General features: G+C 45.3%; 1 protein-coding gene across 1 annotated transcript in view; it reads left to right on the top strand.

The window, feature by feature from the left end:
* lrp4 (low density lipoprotein receptor-related protein 4) overlaps positions 1-19,743 on the top strand; it is a 92,430-nt gene that overhangs the window by 49,819 nt on the left and 22,868 nt on the right. Inside the window, exons 3-9 of the mRNA XM_079997414.1 lie at positions 4,616-4,732; positions 14,111-14,224; positions 14,328-14,444; positions 14,681-14,809; positions 17,049-17,168; positions 17,379-17,504; positions 18,594-18,719. Coding sequence (XP_079853540.1) covers positions 4,616-4,732; positions 14,111-14,224; positions 14,328-14,444; positions 14,681-14,809; positions 17,049-17,168; positions 17,379-17,504; positions 18,594-18,719 — 849 coding nt within the window. The remainder of the gene's footprint in view (positions 1-4,615; positions 4,733-14,110; positions 14,225-14,327; positions 14,445-14,680; positions 14,810-17,048; positions 17,169-17,378; positions 17,505-18,593; positions 18,720-19,743) is intronic.

Raw genomic sequence — 19,743 nt, 5'->3', positions numbered from 1 at the left:
TTGTCAAAACTTTCCAAAACCCGAAAATAGAAGCAATATTTAAGATCTGAGCGATCATCAGCGATCTGTCAGTTGGACACCTGTATACTGCTGTTTAAAATCACATTACATTTGTATGAGTGTAACTTTGTTTTTTTCTTTCCCCCCGCCGACTGGATGGAGGGGGATGTGGAACGGTCCTTTCTCTCCGTCTCCCGTGCTTTGCATTCCTCTGGGGTTTGCACATAATTTGGGACAAACTGAGCGTTGTTATCAGCGATGGCGGAGACAAACACCTGGACCCGTCTCATTCCACCTCCTCAGGGAGACGGAGCAAGAAGGTTGCCGTCAGGTGTGTGTGTGTGTGTGTGTGTGTGTGTGTGTGTGTGTGTGTGTGTGTGTGTGTGTGTGTGTGTGTGTGTGTGTGTGTGTGTGTGTGTGTGTGTGTGTGTGTGTGTGTGTGTGTGTGTGTGTGTGTGTGCGTGTCATCTGAATCCCGGTCGCTGTGACATCACTTGGTATGAGGTGAGTGAGTTTGCCATGGCAACAAGTTAACCGTCTCAGCGGTTGTTGCTCATAAGAAACAGGAAAATATTATTTGACTGTAGTGTTGTTGGAAGCATCCGCACACGCAGAAGGAGATGGCTTAAAGTTCAGTCCTTCTTTTCTAAAGTGCATTTATTGTGCGCACACGCAGTGAGGTCTCTGGAGAAATGGCTTTAGAACGGCATCTCAAGACTGTCAGACAAGAATATATATGAGAACAAAGGTCTCATAAGGCCTCATTCATGATCACTGCGCCGCACAGATTTGTGCTTAAATCTTGCCTGCGCACAGTTTAGGCAAAAATTTGTGATTCAGCATTGTGTTCTTACTCGTTCGTAAGAAAATGTAGAGCTGCCTCGGACCATGCGTACACTGAGATCACCAAGATGTCAAGAGTCCTGGAAAATGAGTTTCCGAGCCTTTAACCCAAATGTGGCGTATGAGAACCTAAATGATTAAAAAGGAGTAAATATTCAATATTATACAATATTTAAAAAATCCATATTTACTACCGATAGTAATCCGACACCGTGCGCGCGTGCATGTGCGTGTGTGTGTGATAAACTTGTCCTTGAGCAACCCAATTACCCTCCTGAAAACTCCTCCTCAAAACTACGCTTTTTGTGTGAGTCTCTCATGTGTGTGTGTGTGTGTGTGTGTGTGTGTGTGTGTGTGTGTGTGTGTGTGTGTGTGTGTGTGTGTGTGTGTGTGTGTGTGTGTGTGTGTGTGTGTGTGTGTGTGTGTGTGTCCCTGCCATCCACTCCTACATCGAGGCCTTTGTTTTGACATGTTATTTATGTTATTTATTATATACGTACATGTTATTTAACCTCAAATTTAGCTAACAACACAGATGACAGTAATCTGGGGATGACAAAATACGGCCTCAGAAACTAACACATTCATACTGGTCAAATATCAGATGAGATATGGCGGAGGTGGAGACCTTGATATCTCTCTAACATCGGTGGTTTTTTTTTCCCCTCCATTTAAGTATTTAAGCACTGCGTGGTGTTGCCGGGGAGATAAGCTGGGTCGAGGCTGATAAATTAGTCTCATCAGGGCTCTTTGATTTAGCGTTGTGCCTCTTCAAGGCCATTTAAAGGATGCGGCCAATACCTTCTCCAAGACATATATCAAACTTAAACACACACACACCTACAGGAGGGAGGGAGGGAGACTTTTGACTTTTAAGGTTCCTTTATTTGCAGTAAGTGATGTCACAGATAGCTGAATACGAGGGAACCAAAAACCAACAAAATTAGAGACAAATGACAGGAAAATCACAGGTCAGTACAGAGCATAGACATCTCTAGGTACTAACTATACGAACTATTAACTACTAACTATAATTAGGTCTGAGGGATCTGTTGATGTCTTCACCATGTTTGAGACAGCTGTTCACTGCACCCTCTGTAGTCCGAGAGAGAGAGAGAGAGAGAGAGAGAGAGAGAGAGAGAGAGAGAGAGAGAGAGAGAGAGAGAGAGAGAGAGAGAGAGAGAGAGAGAGAGAGAGAGAGAGAGAGAGAGAGAGAGAGAGAGAGAGAGAGAGAGAGAGAGAGAGAGAGAGAGAGAGAGAGATACCAACCACAGAAAAATCACTGGTTAAGAATGAGGGAATCATCCTGGACAGAGTACAGCACCTCCCCGACACCCCATACACTTCCAATAGTGTCTAATTTGCCAGTCGCAAAAACTAGCAAAAGGAGGAGAGAACACCGCCATCGAGAGAGAGAGAGACGCCTCTTTTGTTGCCAATTTGTGTTTAGAATTGAGTGAGATCAATAGATACATCGATCAATTGATTGATAGATTTCTAAACAAATAGTGATGTTATACTGCTCCGGCAGACAAGGCAACCCGACCACACAAGGTATGGGCAACGGCCCAAATCTGGTTGCCTGGGGAAACTGGGCAACCGTTATGGTCGAGCGCTGAGTGCCCATTTCGTTGGAACACCACTGAACTAAACGTCTGCTCCAATGATTAGAGATTTGGTGTGTGTGTGTGTGTGTGTGTGTGTGCGTGTGTGCGTGTGTGCGTGTGTGCGTGCGTGTGTGCGTGCGTGCGTGCGCAAGATATCTTACGCATTAACGACGCACTCCCATATTCTTGGGTGGAGTTTAATTATTTATTGAAGTGTCTGGTTTTTGAAGCGGGATTCTTTTTCTCTCTCTTTTTCTTGCTTCGCCGTGGCAAACATGAAAAAATGCTGATGCTCGGTTGAATTCGCGTCATCAAAAATGAATCAAACTGCTCAACTTTCCTGGGAATGGATTCCATACGGCGTGCACGCTCCATGATATAGCGCGGCTAACCACGCCACCCTCCAAAACATGTGAATAATACATCAGAGGGAGCAGCTCTGCGGCTTCAGGTCATTACAGTGAATCTGCTCCACATGTAACATGAAGACAGCTCCTATAGATACAAGGACGCAGCAGCTGTGGAGGGATAGAGTTTAAACTCTCTGGTCAGGGAGGGAGGGTGGGTGGGAGGGAGAGACGTTATTGAACTGAGAAAGGGAGAGGTGGAGAGGGATGAAATGATGATGAAGGGAGAAAATGAGAGCTGCCTAATCTGTATGTATGTGTATTTCCTCTCTGTCTCTCTCTTGTTTGCTCTTTCCCTCCCTCTCTCTCCCAATTTGTCTTTCTCTCTGTCACTGAATAATGTAATATCGATGCAGAGGTATATGGGTCATAGTGCTTCTGACACAACGCAAATGTGTGTGCACACGTGCACACACACACACACGCACACACACATACACACACACACACTCTGACTGGAGGCCAGAGAGCTGTCTGTCTTTCAGCCTCGCTTGCTGGCTCCATGCATGACATAATACATTTTTCATAAAGTCCATTCCTTGCTGTCAATACTTTGTCTAGTATCTCGTATTGACAGGCAAGTGTGCGTGTGCATGGTTCACATGGAGTCCATTGTCAGAGAGCTAGGCCTTCTTTCTCTCTATCCCTCCCTCTCTCTCTCTCTCTCTTTTTCTCTCTCCCTCTTCCTCTCTTTCTAGCTCTCGGCAGACTAATTAAATTAGCTCTGTCTGAGGATGACAAAGAGGGCTAGTCATTCAGGGGCTTGTTCTGATAGAGTGTGTGTGTGTGTGTGTGTGTGTGTGTGTGTGTGTGTGTGTGTGTGTGTGTGTGTGTGTGTGTGTGTGTGTGTGTGTGTGTGTGTGATATATTGGCTGTCCAGGCCAAGTTCAGACTCATGGTGCTGTTCAGCTAAACGAAAGCTAAACTGAGAACGCTGCAGTGTACATGTTTAAAGTGGCGCTGTTGTGCTGTTATGGCTGCACAGTGGCTCAGTGGTCACGACTGTTGCCTCCCAGCAGGAAAGGTCCTGGGTCCTGAGCTGTCCCGGCTCCTTTCTGTGTGGAGTTTGCATGTTTTCCCCTGTTTGCGTGGGTTTCCTCCCACCATCAACGACATGTATGTTAGAGGTTAATGCTCCTCTCTGGGCGCTGCACCGCGGCTGCCCACTGCTCCTCAGGGTGTGTAGGATGGGTCAAATGTATAGGACAGATTTCATTCTCAGTGTATCCGAGGAAAAAAAATCTACGAGAAAGAATCAAATCTATGGCATGGTTTCTCGTGGGTTTTTATCTTTTAGTGTCGAGTTCAGTTTCGTCAATTTCATCCAATACCATCAGTGCTTGCTTTTTCGTGTTCTCACTTGGCGTCGTCTTCCACGGCTCCAGATCTGATAGAAACGGTGGTTCACAGTGAGCCTTGAAGGCCTGTCTGCCCGAAATACTGAGGATGCATCAGATAACCAGATATGAATCCGATATCCCAGCATCCGTTTCTGAAAAACCTGAAAAACGTCTCCCGAAAACAAATGGAAAGGACCTACTTTCCAACAACAACAAGAACAAGTCCTTTCTTTGAAGTCCACAGCAACATGTGAAAACCGAGGTTGGACGAGAAGCGTTTCATGTTTTTCTACTTGCAAACTCACCTTTTTAAACCTCTGCTTTTCTTGTAGCGTTTCCTCCCTCGAGTGAATCCTGTATCTGGTTGGTTTCATGTGGCTGAGCTCATTGTTGTTGTTGTTGTTGTTGTTGTCTCCAGTGCTCCCCACCTGCTCACCGCTGGACTTCCACTGCGACAATGGGAAGTGCATTCGCCGCTCCTGGGTCTGCGACGGGGACAACGATTGTGAGGACGACTCTGACGAGCAGGACTGTCGTAAGTTCTCACCTCCCTTGTCACAAACACACACACACACACACACACACACATACTCTCTCACACGCACATAAATGTCACGGTGCCGGGGGGGTGGACGGATGTGGGAGGAAGTGTTTGTTTTGCATGAGACGGGGGGCAGCGGCCCACTCATCCTCCAGAGCAAACACGCGAGGTGCGCGTTAACGAGAGGTCAGCGCTCCCACGCCAAGCGCACCTGACTTGGGCTCTGACCTCTCACCTCAGTTTATCCACTTCCTCTTCCAGCCTCGCTGAGCGTGTTCCTGCCCGGGCCTGGGGCCGCCGCCCTGAATAGTGCACGTCATCCCCGTTCGACTGGCGGCCCGAGGCCTATGTATTAATGCCAACTGACTCTAGGCTATTATCTAGGGATGTGTTTGAAAATGTTTGAAGAGTTTGTTTGAAGTGTCTTTGTGAATTGATGAAGATAATTTGAAGAAGTGGAAGGTAGAAGGTGGTTTTGCATTTTTGCATATTTTTCTTTGTTTTACAAGTGTAGCTCCACTCTCAACAATGAAAACCGCATGGTGAATTTGTTGTATCCAGTTATCCATTATAGAAACTTCCATGCACAACTATTTCCCGCTGTGTGGAATCATCCTGCAGCTTGTACTCAGAATCAATTCCTGTGACGATGCACAGTGGTACCTCGACTCAACTTTCTGTTTTTATTTGTTTTTGATTTTTTTCTGTGGCGCAAAAATGCGATCATTTGGTCCCATTCCTTAATTTCTATTCTGAATGTTGTCTGTGAAATGTTTGATCACTTTTACAATTATCGGAATCATTATTTTGTCTGATATGATTGCAGATAAAATAAAAAATGCGCTCCTCTGGCACATGGTTAAGCCTCTTTGTGACGCGGCGCAGCACAGGAAGGTGCTTGTCTAGGCTCTCAAATTCACAGGAGATGCAAAATAAGGACATAAACAGTATATCAAAATTGAAGATGTAAACTTCAATTCACTGAAACCTTCAACTAAAACCCGATCGCAAACAAAAAGCAGCGTGGGTTTCCGCTCATTCGTCACCTCACTTATGTTGTCACAGCACGGTAGCAGACGGGTGTGGTGGTTTCGCCTGCCGCACGCCACTCGAGTGCCGATTTCAGGGCCTTCCAAGACAGAGACACAGACAATGGGGTAGAAAAATACCCGTTTATTGCAGCTAGTGGGCTAGGTGGAACAAGCCCGGAGCAGATGTACAACATGTCATGACAAGGGCTCCTCAGCTGTGTGTGTGTGTGTGTGTGTGTGTGTGTGTGTGTGTGTGTGTGTGTGTGTGTGTGTGTGTGTGTGTGTGTGTGTGTGTGTGTGTGTGTGTGTGTGTGTGTGTGTGTGTGTGTGTGTGTGTGTGTGTGTGTGTGTGTGTTTAACCTGTTGATGAGTCTAACGAGCAACAGGTGTGAAGCCACACTGATCCTGGGCCCAATTCCCTAGACCCAGGACAAGTGTGGCTGCTTAAACCACACCACAATGGGCAAACATTGTAATAATTCATCCAACGAGTAATTTCCCGAAGCGAGCGCCACGTTCCACCATGTTTATTTACACTCGCTCCTACGTGCAGATAGCTTAACGCACCACCGTGTCGTAAAGTATTGCCATAGTCCCGCCGCATTATCAGATTTGTTATACGTCACGAGTAAATAGCCAATCAACCCTGTATTCCGTATTTGTGGGAGGGACGTGGGGAAGAGAAACGCGGAGAGAGATGCATGGCTGAGACGAGAGGCTGTTTTTACAAAGGCTGATGTTGCTGAAATTGAAATAAACATCACAATCATTATCTTCTATTTCTATGATGACAATACCCAGTCAATTTTTTTGTGGTCTCATGTGACCCCACTGAAATGCCTGAACTTACGTTACGTTTGGGTGTAGCCTACTAGCAGAAAAAAAGCGATTTTTCACGACCCCCTGTTTCAGGACTCCCTCATCACTGTTTAAAAAGTGATGAGGGATTTCATTCAACAGAGACAAAAGCAAACCGCTTTTAAATCAGTCACTTATCTCTTCAGCCCGAGTCCCCACATAATGCAATTTGTTGCAGTAAAAGATGGCTCATGTTCATTGACCCTTTATTTATGCAGTGATATTTTTGTGTAACTCCACCAATAATAACATTGTTTTGAATGACAGGTTCCCTCTTATCATAACATTATGTAACATTCATAGAATTGAAACCAACTTACACACAAAGACTTTCCAACGCTTTTGTGCTGCAATAAGTGAACCATGTTTGTGCTGGAATAATTTAAAGCACATTCTCGTGTTTTGTCCCTCTTTTAACTTTCTCTTTCGAAACCCCCTTTCATGGCAGATGGTTTCATGGCACCACAGAAAACGCCTAAAAGTGCAGTATGGGGACTATTACACTTAACCAACAACAGGGAACACAGTGTGTAAAAGATGCAAAGCAAGCGTCAGTATGGGAGGAGCAATGGCAAAAGTAAAAAAAATAAAAAATAAAAATGCTTCAAACCTTTGGTCCCATCTTCGGATTCATTACCGTGCATTGTACAACACAGCACTGGAGAAACATGAAACTGAATCTCACCACAAGACAATGACTCCATCTCAGCGTTAGAATACAGGGAATGTTTCAAAGACAAAGAAAGTGGCCAACTTCGGACGAAACATCTAAACTTTTTCACAAATTACTGGCACCAACCTTTCACAGTGGTGTCTGATGCTGGCTTTAAGCGCCTCACGGCTGCAGCTGAACCAAGATGTTCGCTGAAAAGTGAAGTATTACTGCACAGAAATGCTGAAAAACATTCACCCCAAGGTTGTACATAAGATAAAAGCCCTGATCCAACCAGAGAATGCTGGCCACGCACTCTCTTTCACCACAGACTGCAGAGTCACTGATGAGCCTAACATGCTGCTTTATTGACAGTGAATGGACCAGAAGGCAGGTGGCTTTGAATAAAGGCCGATGCATGGGTCCCACGCTGGGGGATATGTTAGAGAGACGTTCCTGGGCATGCTTGAGGATTGGAAGATGAGCAAGGTCCGTGTAGCGCCTGTGCTTCGAGACAGTGGAGCAAATACAGTGAAAGGAATGAGGCTCGCTGAACTGCCAGACCTCAGCTGCACAGCGCACTCATTACAACTTGTGGTGAACGATGGTCTGTCAAGTCAAAGAGCAGTACCGGACATCGTTGCAATACTAAAGAAGTGCGCGACCCATTTTCCACCACTGTTCTTGCCAAGCAGCTTTTGAGGGACATTCAGAGGGACCATGGCCGGCCGCAACACAACATAATCCTGGCCGCCCCAACAAGGTGGAACTCAATGCTCCACATGTTGCAAAGAATGACGGAGCAGAAGCTTGCTCTTAGCATCCACTCAGGCGAACACGGAGGGTTGGCCCAAACTCTCCTCCCAAAAGAAGAAGTGACACTGGAAGTGAGCCATTACAATTCATCAGTGTCATGCATCATTCCCTGTATCGGTACTGAAGATGATGACGGGCCCCCGACACAAGGCATCAGGACGCTCAGGCAAGTCATGAGGGAGAGCCTGATCAAACGTTTCTCAGAACAGCTTGAACAAGCAGAGGATGTGGTGCTGGCTTGTCTCTTGGACCCCCCTTTTGAGAAACATGCATTTTCCGTCTCCTCTAACTCTACATTGACCAAAGCCAAAGAATGGCTGAAAGAGGACGTACAACGGGGAGGTCAAGCTGCTATACAAGAGATCAGGCAAGAAAAGCGTGCTGCTATAGAAGGGGCCAGTGAGCAAGAGCAGGCTGCTGCACAAGGAAGCCATGAGAAAGACAGAAAGCCCAAAAGGCAACGGACACAACACACATCTTATCCCGTGTTGATGAGATGTTCACTTGTCTGCTAGGACCCCGCGCAGGTGACCCGTTAGCCAAAGCCCGCCCTGATAACGAGCCACATTTTCACCTCAGAGAGCCAGTGATTGACAGGCAAAAGGGTGATCCACTGCAATGGTGGAGACAGAATGAAGCACGCTTCAAATTACTTGCTTCACCAGCCAGAAAGTCTCTGTGCCCACCACCCTCCTCCGTACCAAGTCAGCGTGTTTTCAGTGGAGAAACGGGAGCCGTCTCACGGGAGAGCATGCAGAACAACTGTCTGCACCATAACCTGGTGCTGTTGAATTGGGAGTACTGAGGGGGTATTGGGGACGAGGACTTGGAGCGAAGGGTTAAAATTTTATTTTTTGTTTTTTGATTTATTTTGACTCTATTTATTCATTTTTACAGAAGTTTTTTTTACAAAACATTCTTTGTCAACAGTAAAATGTACCTGTTTTGAGCTATTTTGTTAATAATTTTTATCTTTTCAAAGTTTCACTTCAGTTTACAAGAAATGCTGCTAAGAGCTCCCTGCACTTTATTTTCAAAACATAATGTTGAAATATTCTGTTTTCTAAATTTCTAGTATTGAATTTAACATATGTTTAAAGGAAGTCTTTTACCGCAATTTTGACACACAAATTTTCATTTTCACTACAAATGTATATCGGTCCAAAGTATCGGTTATCGGTCTCCTTGATTAATAGTAATCAGTATCAGCCCTGAAAAAAACATATCGTTGACCCCTAGTTCACATTGAAGCGGGGTTGGGGTTCTTATCTTCAACAATCTCTTAAATCATAGGTCATCAAATCATATAGTCATAGGTTTCAGTTTTTGATGATGGTCCCAGCTGGTTATACCAGCCTCCGTCAAACCCAAAATAGGTGGCAGCTGCCCCCCAGGTCGAGGGGCCCACAGCCAGTGTGTATTTATACACTCATTTATTTAGATATCCGATGACTCTGCATTCCCACATGGTGCGACAGTAACTTGTACATCTTTTTCTTTTTACATCTGTGTATGTGGGTGGACATGTGTGCACATATAACCGTGTGTGCATCAGTATTGTTATATTTCGAGGTCACGTACTGCTTTTGAATACAAAGGCCTCTGTCGAGCTCTAAAAAGATATATTTAATTAAAAAAGAAATTCTGAAACTGTTAGTGTGGAACCCTTTAGCTCTGTTTTTGTCTCACAGAAGTTGAGGGGATTGACGCTTTGGGTGTTCAAAATCTGAATACAACAGCGTTGATTTAGTTGGTTTGACAGCGTAAAAACTTAAACTCAAACCGCTGAATTTCCATAGAATGAGCTTCACGTGCCTCGGTACCTGCGGCTGGTCGCGCTGTGCAAACACAGTGTCCGCTTACAGCGTCCAAACGCGTCCAGCACGACTCAGAACGCTGTTAAGTGTCAGATCTAATCCCCTTTAGATTCATGTGTGCATCGACGGCAGGCTGCTCATTCCACTCGCACCGTGACCGTGGGGTTTGGCGATCCAGTTTAATGACGTTTGGTCTGCATGGGCGGCCAAAAATAGTTTGGCCAACTGACTAATTCTGCTAATGCAGAATCCACATGGTGGAAAGAACCAGGTGGCTACCTTTGTGCGGCGTCATGGCCGTCTGCTTCAAGGAAAACCCTTGAGTTTCTCAGTCTTGTTTTTTGGGCGTCAACCTGAGCGATTGGCATCGGCCGACTGCTGTGCACCGGGGCTCGAGTGGTCTCCAGAAAATGTGCTCACGATTCACGTTCTACAAACGCATTTCAGTGGGCCGGAGATATTCTTTGAATACAAGATCAATTTAAAAGATTCTTAACGCCACTCACTCGGGTTGACTCCCCAGGTTGACTCGGGTTGATCGAAAAATAAGGTTTAGGTAAAAAAAATACTACAAAAATGCTTTATTTCTGCATTGCATTCCAACACATCAAATCCGAAGCGGGGGGTTTTTGTTTCCTTGACCTCGTGTGAAAAACGTCAAATAAATATTTGTTTTCAGAGTCTTGAGGGAGAAGGGCGCTCTAACAAGGACGCTGCCGAGCCCTGGAGCTGCTGGAGAGCGGGTCCGAGCGCCGCATTTTTACATATCATAGATAAGCAATAAGAAGAACAGAACAGATATCAATGATAAAAGGAGACGAATAAGGTATTCCATGTTAGTTTCAATTGAATTTAACAGACAAACAAACCGGGGGGAGATAAAACATCCTTGGCGGGGATGTAAAACATAAAACACCAAGGAGATCAGCGGGAAGACTCGCCCTACGAATACATTAGAAACTGAAACATGAACTGTAGTTACTTTAATTCTAGAAATACCTGTCGCGCTTGAAGAGCCAACCAAAGAACTGTACGACCGTCTGAATATTATAGGATCAGTCTTAAGTTCATTTGAATCTTTTTTGCCCCTTTCTTTGGTTCTCCGTCCGTAAATTCTGCGATTTCTCCTCCGTCCCCGCTGACCCACATACCGGCAGCCAGACGCATCGAATCTGGCCCTCACGGGGGGTCTGGCTGCTGTGAGACGCCCATGAATTTTTCATTTTCATGCCCCCTAAAATTTCCCCGTCCCGCCTCCTCCTCCACCATCAAAACGACTTATTATTTTATGCTTTCTTTCTCTTCCTCTCTCTCTCTCTCTCTCTCTCTCTCTCTCCCGCTTGCACTCTCTCTGTCTTTCCTCACTTCATCCTGTCACCACAGTCGGTCGTTCCTCCCGCCTCAGATTTCCTCCCTGTGCAGTTGTTGTGTTTTATTATTTAAAGAGACGGGGAGAGAATCCTGCGCGCTTCGCTGAACCTTCGGCACTTGTCAAAATATCAGATAAACAGGTGAGTGTGTGTGTGTGTGTGTGTGTGTGTGTGTGTGTGTGTGTGTGTGTGTGTGTGTGTGTGTGTGTGTGTGTGTGTGTGTGTGTGTGTGTGTGTGTGTGCAGGATAGAATTCTTGATGTTTTAGACATGTTGGGTAGAAAAACATGACACCATTTCAACATAAGATGAAGACACAAACTTGCACATGTACTCACACACACACACACACACACACACCAATGGAGCATGGTAATGCCCCCAGGTGATCTTTGACATTGAGTCGTCCGGTGAGTGATGAGCGTCCCGAGGGCTTGTTGACCCCTGACCTCCCGCTGTTTCGCCTTGTTGATGGGAGCCGGCGCCAGGCCGACAGAGCGGCAAAGAATCAATTAATTTCCCACCAGATTAATAATTGATAAAAAAACAAGTGCATTTAGTAGACAACCAGGGCGTGATCGATTTTTAATTTTTTATGAGTCAATTCTGAGGCTTTTTGGCTTTTTAGTCCTTTCGTGTTTTCGTCATTTTTCTTGCCCGGGAGGGTGAGGTGGGGGGCATTGGGGCCCAACGTTCAGGCATTTGAGGCCTATGAGACCAAAGAGAGACTCAGTTAAAGTAGTAATCCATGAGATATTCTGTGTTGAGTGGATTACACTACACTCTGCTCCACCACTAAGCCCATTCAAAAGTGTTTTTGTTTTTATTTTACCAGCAGGGTTTACCCTCGTCTTCGGGGAAGACAGTGACTTTCTTTCCTCCAAATGTTGCCTCCTTCTGATTGATTGAGCAATTGATTGGGTCATTTTTTCCTCAGTCACTTGTAGTGGCAAGGTTATTTTTTGTATTTGGGTGAATTTTCATCCGTATCCGTGTTTTTCACTGCTTTATCAAATTCACAGCGGCTGCCTCTCACTTTTTGCACCTTTTTGCCGGGACATGTCGACCTTGCCACCAACAATGGAAACTGCATATTAAGGATCTCATATGGGATTCCATCGTACAATACAGCAAAACTAAAATCATTTACCCCTTTACCACTTTAACATACTCTGTTGTAATTGTTCTCCCAGATGATTCATCGTGGTTTAGTTGTTTGTGTTTACAAGCATCTTCATGTTTCACTAATGCTGCTGCATGCCCAAATGGACCCAATAATCCTGATATTACCATGGAAACCGTGCTTTGTGCTGTTTGTGCAACACAACAGCAAATGGATTTCGCTGTTTAAATTGGCTCAGGGTTCCGAACGCTGGGCTGCCATATTGTATGCATGCAGCAGCTTTCCCCCAATGCGGAGATATCAGCTTCATCACGAACAGGGTTGTAGTAAACACAGGTTTGTTTGTTTGCGTGAGTCAAGGGGAATATCGATGCATCACCGCTACGGGGGAGCGTGCTGTTCGGGGAACTGAAGGATTGAAAGCGCCATTCTACCTCCAGCACTCTGTGTCCTCCAGTGGGTGAAGAAACAATGAATGAAATGAAATTCTAAATTTAAAATACCTCCTACTAGAACTGGCACGATGATGAAATATTAGTCAGCCGTTGTCATAGAAAATAATTTCAGTGAACAATCAAACATTTATTTTTCTTTTTATGTTCATTTTATTCCACTATAATGGCGGCGTCACATTAAATGAGTAATTACACAAGTCGATCCGTTGCAGAACAACCTTTTAACTTTTGGGAAGAACATTTGCGTCGACACCGCTGATTGACACGCACCTTTTTCACATTCTGTGTATTACGACATTTCTATCATTGGTCCATGATTCCCTTTAAATTTGGATGGAAACATGTGATTGTCCAATGGAACGAACCTACAAAATGGTTGCAATCTGCTCAAATGATTGCGCTCAGGCGTTTGTAATAATGTGTGAATGGTACATATTTTGGGAATCTCTCTGACTTGCACCGGCAGAGTGAGTGATGGGTCTCCTCCGTGTGGACCATCCATCACAGCTCTCCTACACTGACATGTTTTCTGGCCCCAGTAGGTTCTTGACTGGGAAGTAGCGATTGATCGCCTTGGTAACTGCATAACCGTCGAAGGGAATGTTTTCAAAATGCATTAAGCTATTCTCTTCCCTTTTCCTTTTTTCTTTGTTGAATCAATGAGGGCAGAAGCAACACAAAGGCAGGCTTGGAGCGTTCTATAAATGAATTAAGAAGGGGTGGCAAAGTGGAGGCTCCTGAAACGGTCCTAAATAATACCTCAAACAATTTAATAAGATTAAATTGCCCTACTGACCTTGCTGTGTGCAAGGTTTATGAACAACAAAAAAAATACTTTATTTTTTCATAATAATTTTTTTATACTCATATTTATCTGGTATCGGGGCTGTGTGGAGCCCTGTTTTGCGAAGCCAACAGAATCGGCCTCTCCTGCTGTCAACCGATCAGTCAGCAAAGGGACGTCCAGACCAAACTGCATGTTCATGACGAGCTTGGACCCGAGCTCATCGTCACTCTTTGTATTGTTTCCACTGATCCTTATAGATGTGTCTCTGTCAATTCAAATCAAATTTGCTTTATTGGCACGACAAGCATTCTTACATTGCCAAAGCATAACAAGACATAACAATTATAATTATAGAAGAGACAGACAATAATGAACAAATAAATTAATACAAATAATAGTAATAACAACAATAATAATAATAATAATAATAATAATAATAATGTCTCTCTCTGTCTCTCTCTCAGCTCCCAGGGAGTGTGAGGAAGATGAGTTCCACTGTCAGAATGGCTACTGTATCCGCAGCCTTTGGCACTGTGACGGCGACAACGACTGTGGAGACAACAGCGACGAGCAGTGTGGTGTGTAAACACACACACACACACACACACACACACACACACACACACACACACACACACACACACAATAAAGTGACTACTAATGTCTCTTTCTCTCTACCAGACATGCGTAAATGCTCAGACAAGGAGTTCCGCTGCATGGACGGAAGCTGCATCGCTGAGCACTGGTACTGCGATGGAGACACGGACTGCAAGGACGGATCTGACGAGGAGAACTGCCGTGAGTCAAAACCCTCCAAAGCGATCTGTGTGTTACGTAATGTATTTACCGTGCATGTTTGTGTGTCAGCAATTAAGTCAAATGAAGTCTGGAAATGAAAGAGTGTGTGTGTGTGTGTGTGTGTGTGTGTGTGTGTGTGTGTGTGTGTGTGTGTGTGTGTGTGTGTGTGTGTGTGTGTGTGTGTGTGTGTGTGTGTGTGTGTGTGTGTGTGTGTGTGTGTGTGTGTGTGTGTGTAGCCTCTGAAGTGATGACGGCCACGTGCAGTGTGGAGGAGTTCCAGTGCGCGTACGGCCGCTGCATCCTGGACATTTACCACTGCGACGGGGACGACGACTGTGGGGACTGGTCCGATGAGTCCGACTGCTGTACGTACACACACTCACACACACAAAGAGTGCGATTGTTTTTGTCCAGTCAGACCTGTCCAACTGGTCTGACCATAATAACAATATGGCAACATTCCCAACCTCAACAGCTTCTCCAAATTTTACAAATGTTAGGCCCTAAAGGTCATTAAATTGTCTGAGATGTCAACTTGAATTGATATGGTCTTAATTTCAAGGTAAAGATTTTGTTTATATTTTATTTATGCATGTGTTTCGTCGTCTTCTGCCTCAGACTGAAAGCCTAAACCACGACCAGCACTGAACTTCAAACTCACCCAACATGCTTTCCTGTAAACTGAACTTACCTCTTACGTCTAGAACATTTAATAGAACCATCTAGTTCATAACCCTGTCTGTACCCAATGCTTACCGTATTTACCTTTCTACCTACCTGCAATCATTTATGTTTATCCCAAAAATAAATTCCTAAAAATGTCTTGTCTAAAAAGTAGGACATTTAACTCTGCGCTACCTGCAGACGTTGTGCGTTGGACTCAGTAACTCTGTCGCTCTGTGCCGCTGTCCCACGTTGAGCGGCGCTGCTGGAGTCGCTCTGTCCCCCCGGGGGGGCCCTCCCCCCCGCCCCTCATCTGTTCCCTTCTGTTCGGAGCCGGAAAAGCTCCCGATGCCGCCGCTCCCCGGCTCCACGTCTCCTCCTCGCTCGCGCACACGAGACGCGCACGGTGGCCGTCGCTTCACACCACGATATCAGTTTCACTCCTCGTCGGGGGAAACGCAGAGCACTAGTTTGCTGGCGGGGGGGAGGAAGGGAGGGGGACCCCCCCCACACTTCAGTACAGAGACTTGACTCTCACTTTACTACATAACACTCTCTCGTTACTTTAATTTTAGTTTTTCAGCAGAATTGATATTTGTATTTGTATCTGTGGACTCATCGGTCGGTCTGACTTGTAGGTTGTGCACTTAGCACTGCATCTCATGTCAGGAGAAGCTGTTTTTTGCTTTGATGTGTTTTTTCTTCTTCTTCTTCTTCCCTTCCTCGCCGATAAGCGGCCCTTCAAGGTCGCGTGCGTCTATTTGATCATCTGCGAGGTCGTTCTGATTGAAAGGGCCCCCCTACACACACACACACACACACACACACACACACACACACACACTCTTCTCCTCTTCCTCCTCCTCCTCCTCTTCCTCCTTTAGACAGCCGCTTCAATTGATGCCTGGCTGGTGAAATATTAAGCTGTTTTGGTTTTTTTTTTAAAGGGGGGTGTTAAGTTAGCATCAAAGGCATTGGGGTGGGGAAAAAGAAAGGATGAGCAGAAAAGGGAGACAGGAGGGGTAGGTCAAGCATCAAAACTGAGCGGGGGAAGGAGGGAGGGAGGGAGAGAGAGAGAACATTCCACAGCGGCAGAAGACAGCCCATCCTCAGACGCATTCCTTGGCATGGGCCGTGCTCTCTAGACACATGAAGGGCGCTTTGTTAGAAGAGCCTCTCTCTCTCTCTCTCTCTCTCTCTCTCTCTCTCTCTCTCTCTCTCTCTCTCTCTCTCTCTTTCACTGTCTCACTTCCTCTCTTTCGTTCCCTCTCACTCACATGTGCATTCGCACAACCTCACAAAAACTCACACTCGCACGCCTCGTTACCGCCTGCGAACAGCGGTGCCGCTTTTGGCTGCACGGCTGAGGTGCGTGTGCGTGTGCGTGTGCGTGCGTGCGTGCGTGTGTGTGTGTGTGTGTGTGTGTGTGTGTGTGTGTGTGTGTGTGTCTCAAGCCTCTTCAGCATGTGTGGTCGACTTCATCCAAAGCTGATTTGTTTTGCTGATGTAAAGTCGCTCGCTGTGCGTGCGTGTGTGTGTGTGTGTGTGTGCGTGTGCGTGGGAGAGCCACCTGGTGTTTTGATCGCCCCTCAGGCCTGTTCCTGTTATCTTTTCTTCCAGCTCTGCGACACATCTTCTCCCAGCTGATAAGCCTCCACACTCGTCACGGCTTCAGAGCTTGTTGTTGTTGTTTACTTTGGAATCCTTCTTAAACAACAACAGCGTTCTCTGAACCGCTGGAGAACGCTGTCGTGCACGGACACGTGCGCATCGTCACTGTGAAACAATGCTTTGGTGAGGATTTTGAGATTCTGTGTGTGTGTGTGTGTGTGTGTGTGTGTGTGTGTGTGTGTGTGTGTGTGTGTGTGTGTGTGTGTGTGTGTGTGTGTGTGTGTGTGTGTGTGTGTGTGTGTGTGTGTGTGTGTGTGTGCCCATGTGCAGCCTCCCATCAGCCCTGCCGGTCAGTGGAGTTCATGTGCAGCAGTGGAATGTGCATCAACGCCGGCTGGAGGTGCGATGGAGAGTTTGACTGCGACGACCAATCGGACGAGAAGAACTGCAGTGAGTGTCTAACCAGAGCCCTGCTGGACACCTTTTTATTATAATAGTTTTAGTATTATTATTATTATTTTACCATCTTATCCAACTTGGCGTTGGTGTGTGTGTGTGTGTGTGTGTGTGTGTGTGTGTGTGTGTGTGTGTGTGTGTGTGTGTGTGTGTGTGTGTGTGTGTGTGTGTGTGTGTGTGTGTGTGCGCGCGCGCGCCTTGCAGCCACATCCATGTGCACGGCGGACCAGTTCCGCTGCGGGACGGGCCGGTGTGTCCGGTTGTCGTGGCGATGCGACGGTGAAGACGACTGCTCGGATGGCAGCGACGAAGAGGGCTGCGAGAAAACTGGTGAGAATTGTGTGCGTGTGTGTGTGTGTGTGTGTGTGTGTGTGTGTGTGTGTGTGTGTGTGTGTGTGTGTGTGTGTGTGTGTGTGTGTGTGTGTGTGTGTGTGTGTGTGTGTGCGCGCGCGCTTGAGGGGGTGTGCGGTTCCTGCTGCCACCCCCTCCTCTAAAGCTAAAAATATAACGAGGTTCAGGAGTCGCCATGACAACCAGCCATACAGGCCTCCCTCCCTGTTGACAAAGTCACATGTTCCAGTTGTGGATCAAGCGAACGAACGCAACGAGAATGCCGAACCGAGTCACGTACTGACAGAATGTTGTGTGTAAGTGAAGGTATCATTGAGTATAATGAATATCCATGACGCCCAGATCTCCTTTGTTCTCCGGTAGTAACAGCTTTAACAAAACAGCAAAACAGACGTGGACCCTGCGTTCAACATTTCGGTCAAAAGTTTGTTGGACTTTGATCTTAAAGTTGTGATGGTCTCTAAATACAGCGGCGTCAGGTATTGTAATGTGCGAGCGCTGGATGACATCACATTATAAATACATCATGATCGGTAGAAGTACTCAAAGTATTTACAGCGGCCTCCTTGGTGATGGCGCGAGCGCACGGTGTTTGGCGTGGAGTGCTGCAGCCAGTTCCTCCAGGGTCTTGCAGAGTTTGGTTGTGATTGTTGCATCAAAAGCAGCAGCTTTTCTCAAAATGTATGATGTAATTTGCACAATCTTATGTGTATTTTGTTTTTTTTTGTAAAATTGCATGAATTGGGAAAATTGCCAAAAATTGGGGATTTTTTTTTTTAACTACCAATGAAGAGTCATATTTATCCTCTTCCTGTTATAATATGCATTCTGCATATCACAGAAACAGCAAGAAATATCTTTACTTACTCATATTTTTTTTACTTCTGAACATAAAGAACTTGTTACAAAACAAAGAAAATACTGTGGTCTTGGTTTCTAGTTATAAATCTATGAAATTAATTTTAAATTCAACACGCAGTCAGCACCATCTAAAACCGGAGATTTGCATTAACAGCGGTTCCCTGGAGTAGCCTGTGAATGTAAACGCCGTCCGTGTTGTGCCGCCAGACAGCCCGCCCTGCGCCCCGGACCAGTTCCTGTGCGGGAGCGGCCGCTGCATCGGGCAGAGGAAGGTCTGCAACGAGGTGAACGACTGTGGAGACGGGACGGACGAGCACCCGCACCAGGACTGCCGTGAGTCAAACACGCCGCACAGCGTTTCTGATCTGTGTACTCCAAACAGAAGGAAGGGAACAGTGTCTATAAGCTGTATAAGTAGTGCTGTATCAGCTGTCGATAAGCTCAGACTCCACTTTGATGAAAATACAGGAAGGGTCTCATCTGATCCGTTTACACATTCAATCCTTGAAGGACCTTTTAGATTTTTTTTTTTATTATTTTTTGTGGAATATGGTTCCATCGTTCCAACTGTGCGGACATTTTTTTTTACTACGGCTGGATTAGGAAAAAAAAATCTTTACTCCGATTGAATTCAGTACTATTCTTTCAATTCTGGAATTAACTTGAAAATTGTGGTATCAATTTCAAAGTTATGGAACCATTTTCTGCTTAAATGAATTTAAATATTAAATTTCAGTATTAGACTGAATTATATAATTCTGACGTAATTCACGTCAGATGGTGAAACTGAAAAGTTTAAAGTTTTGAAGTTTTGAATCGAAACATGACATCCTGCTCAGTAACCAGCCAACATTTTTGCCTTTTTTTTTTTCTATGAACTTGTATTTAAGGCTTTAAAAGGTTTAAAAAAGACACTTTTCTCATCCTGTTTTTTGTGCATGAGCTGAATTTGAACCCCATGCAGGGCTGTCACAACCATGAAATTTAGTTTGCTCATAAAAGTAATTGTGATAACAATCTTATTGTCTTTTATATTCATTTTATGCGACTATAACAGTGTGATAATACACATCCGCCTTGGGACTTGCCTGAATATTGGATAGAATAGAAATTTGTTTAGATAGTTAATTTGCCTCATTCCAACTCATGAAAACGTTTTGTTTATTGGCTGATTTTTTAAAATTGACTCAAATTGGATGGAGACACGAATGGAGAATCCGAACAGTGTCTTAAAAAATGACAGAGTTTAGCTCATAGAATTCCTTTTTGGCAAATATGTAATAGTGGTGACTCGGTCCGTCAGTCTGCTCGTTTTTTCTTGATTTATTTTAATGGCCGGTATCAAACCACCGTCCTT

The sequence above is a fragment of the Zeus faber genome (assembly GCF_960531495.2).
Source record: "Zeus faber genome assembly, chromosome: 3".
NCBI lineage: Eukaryota > Metazoa > Chordata > Actinopteri > Zeiformes > Zeidae > Zeus > Zeus faber.
This window is presented reverse-complemented; position numbering and strand designations above follow the sequence as displayed.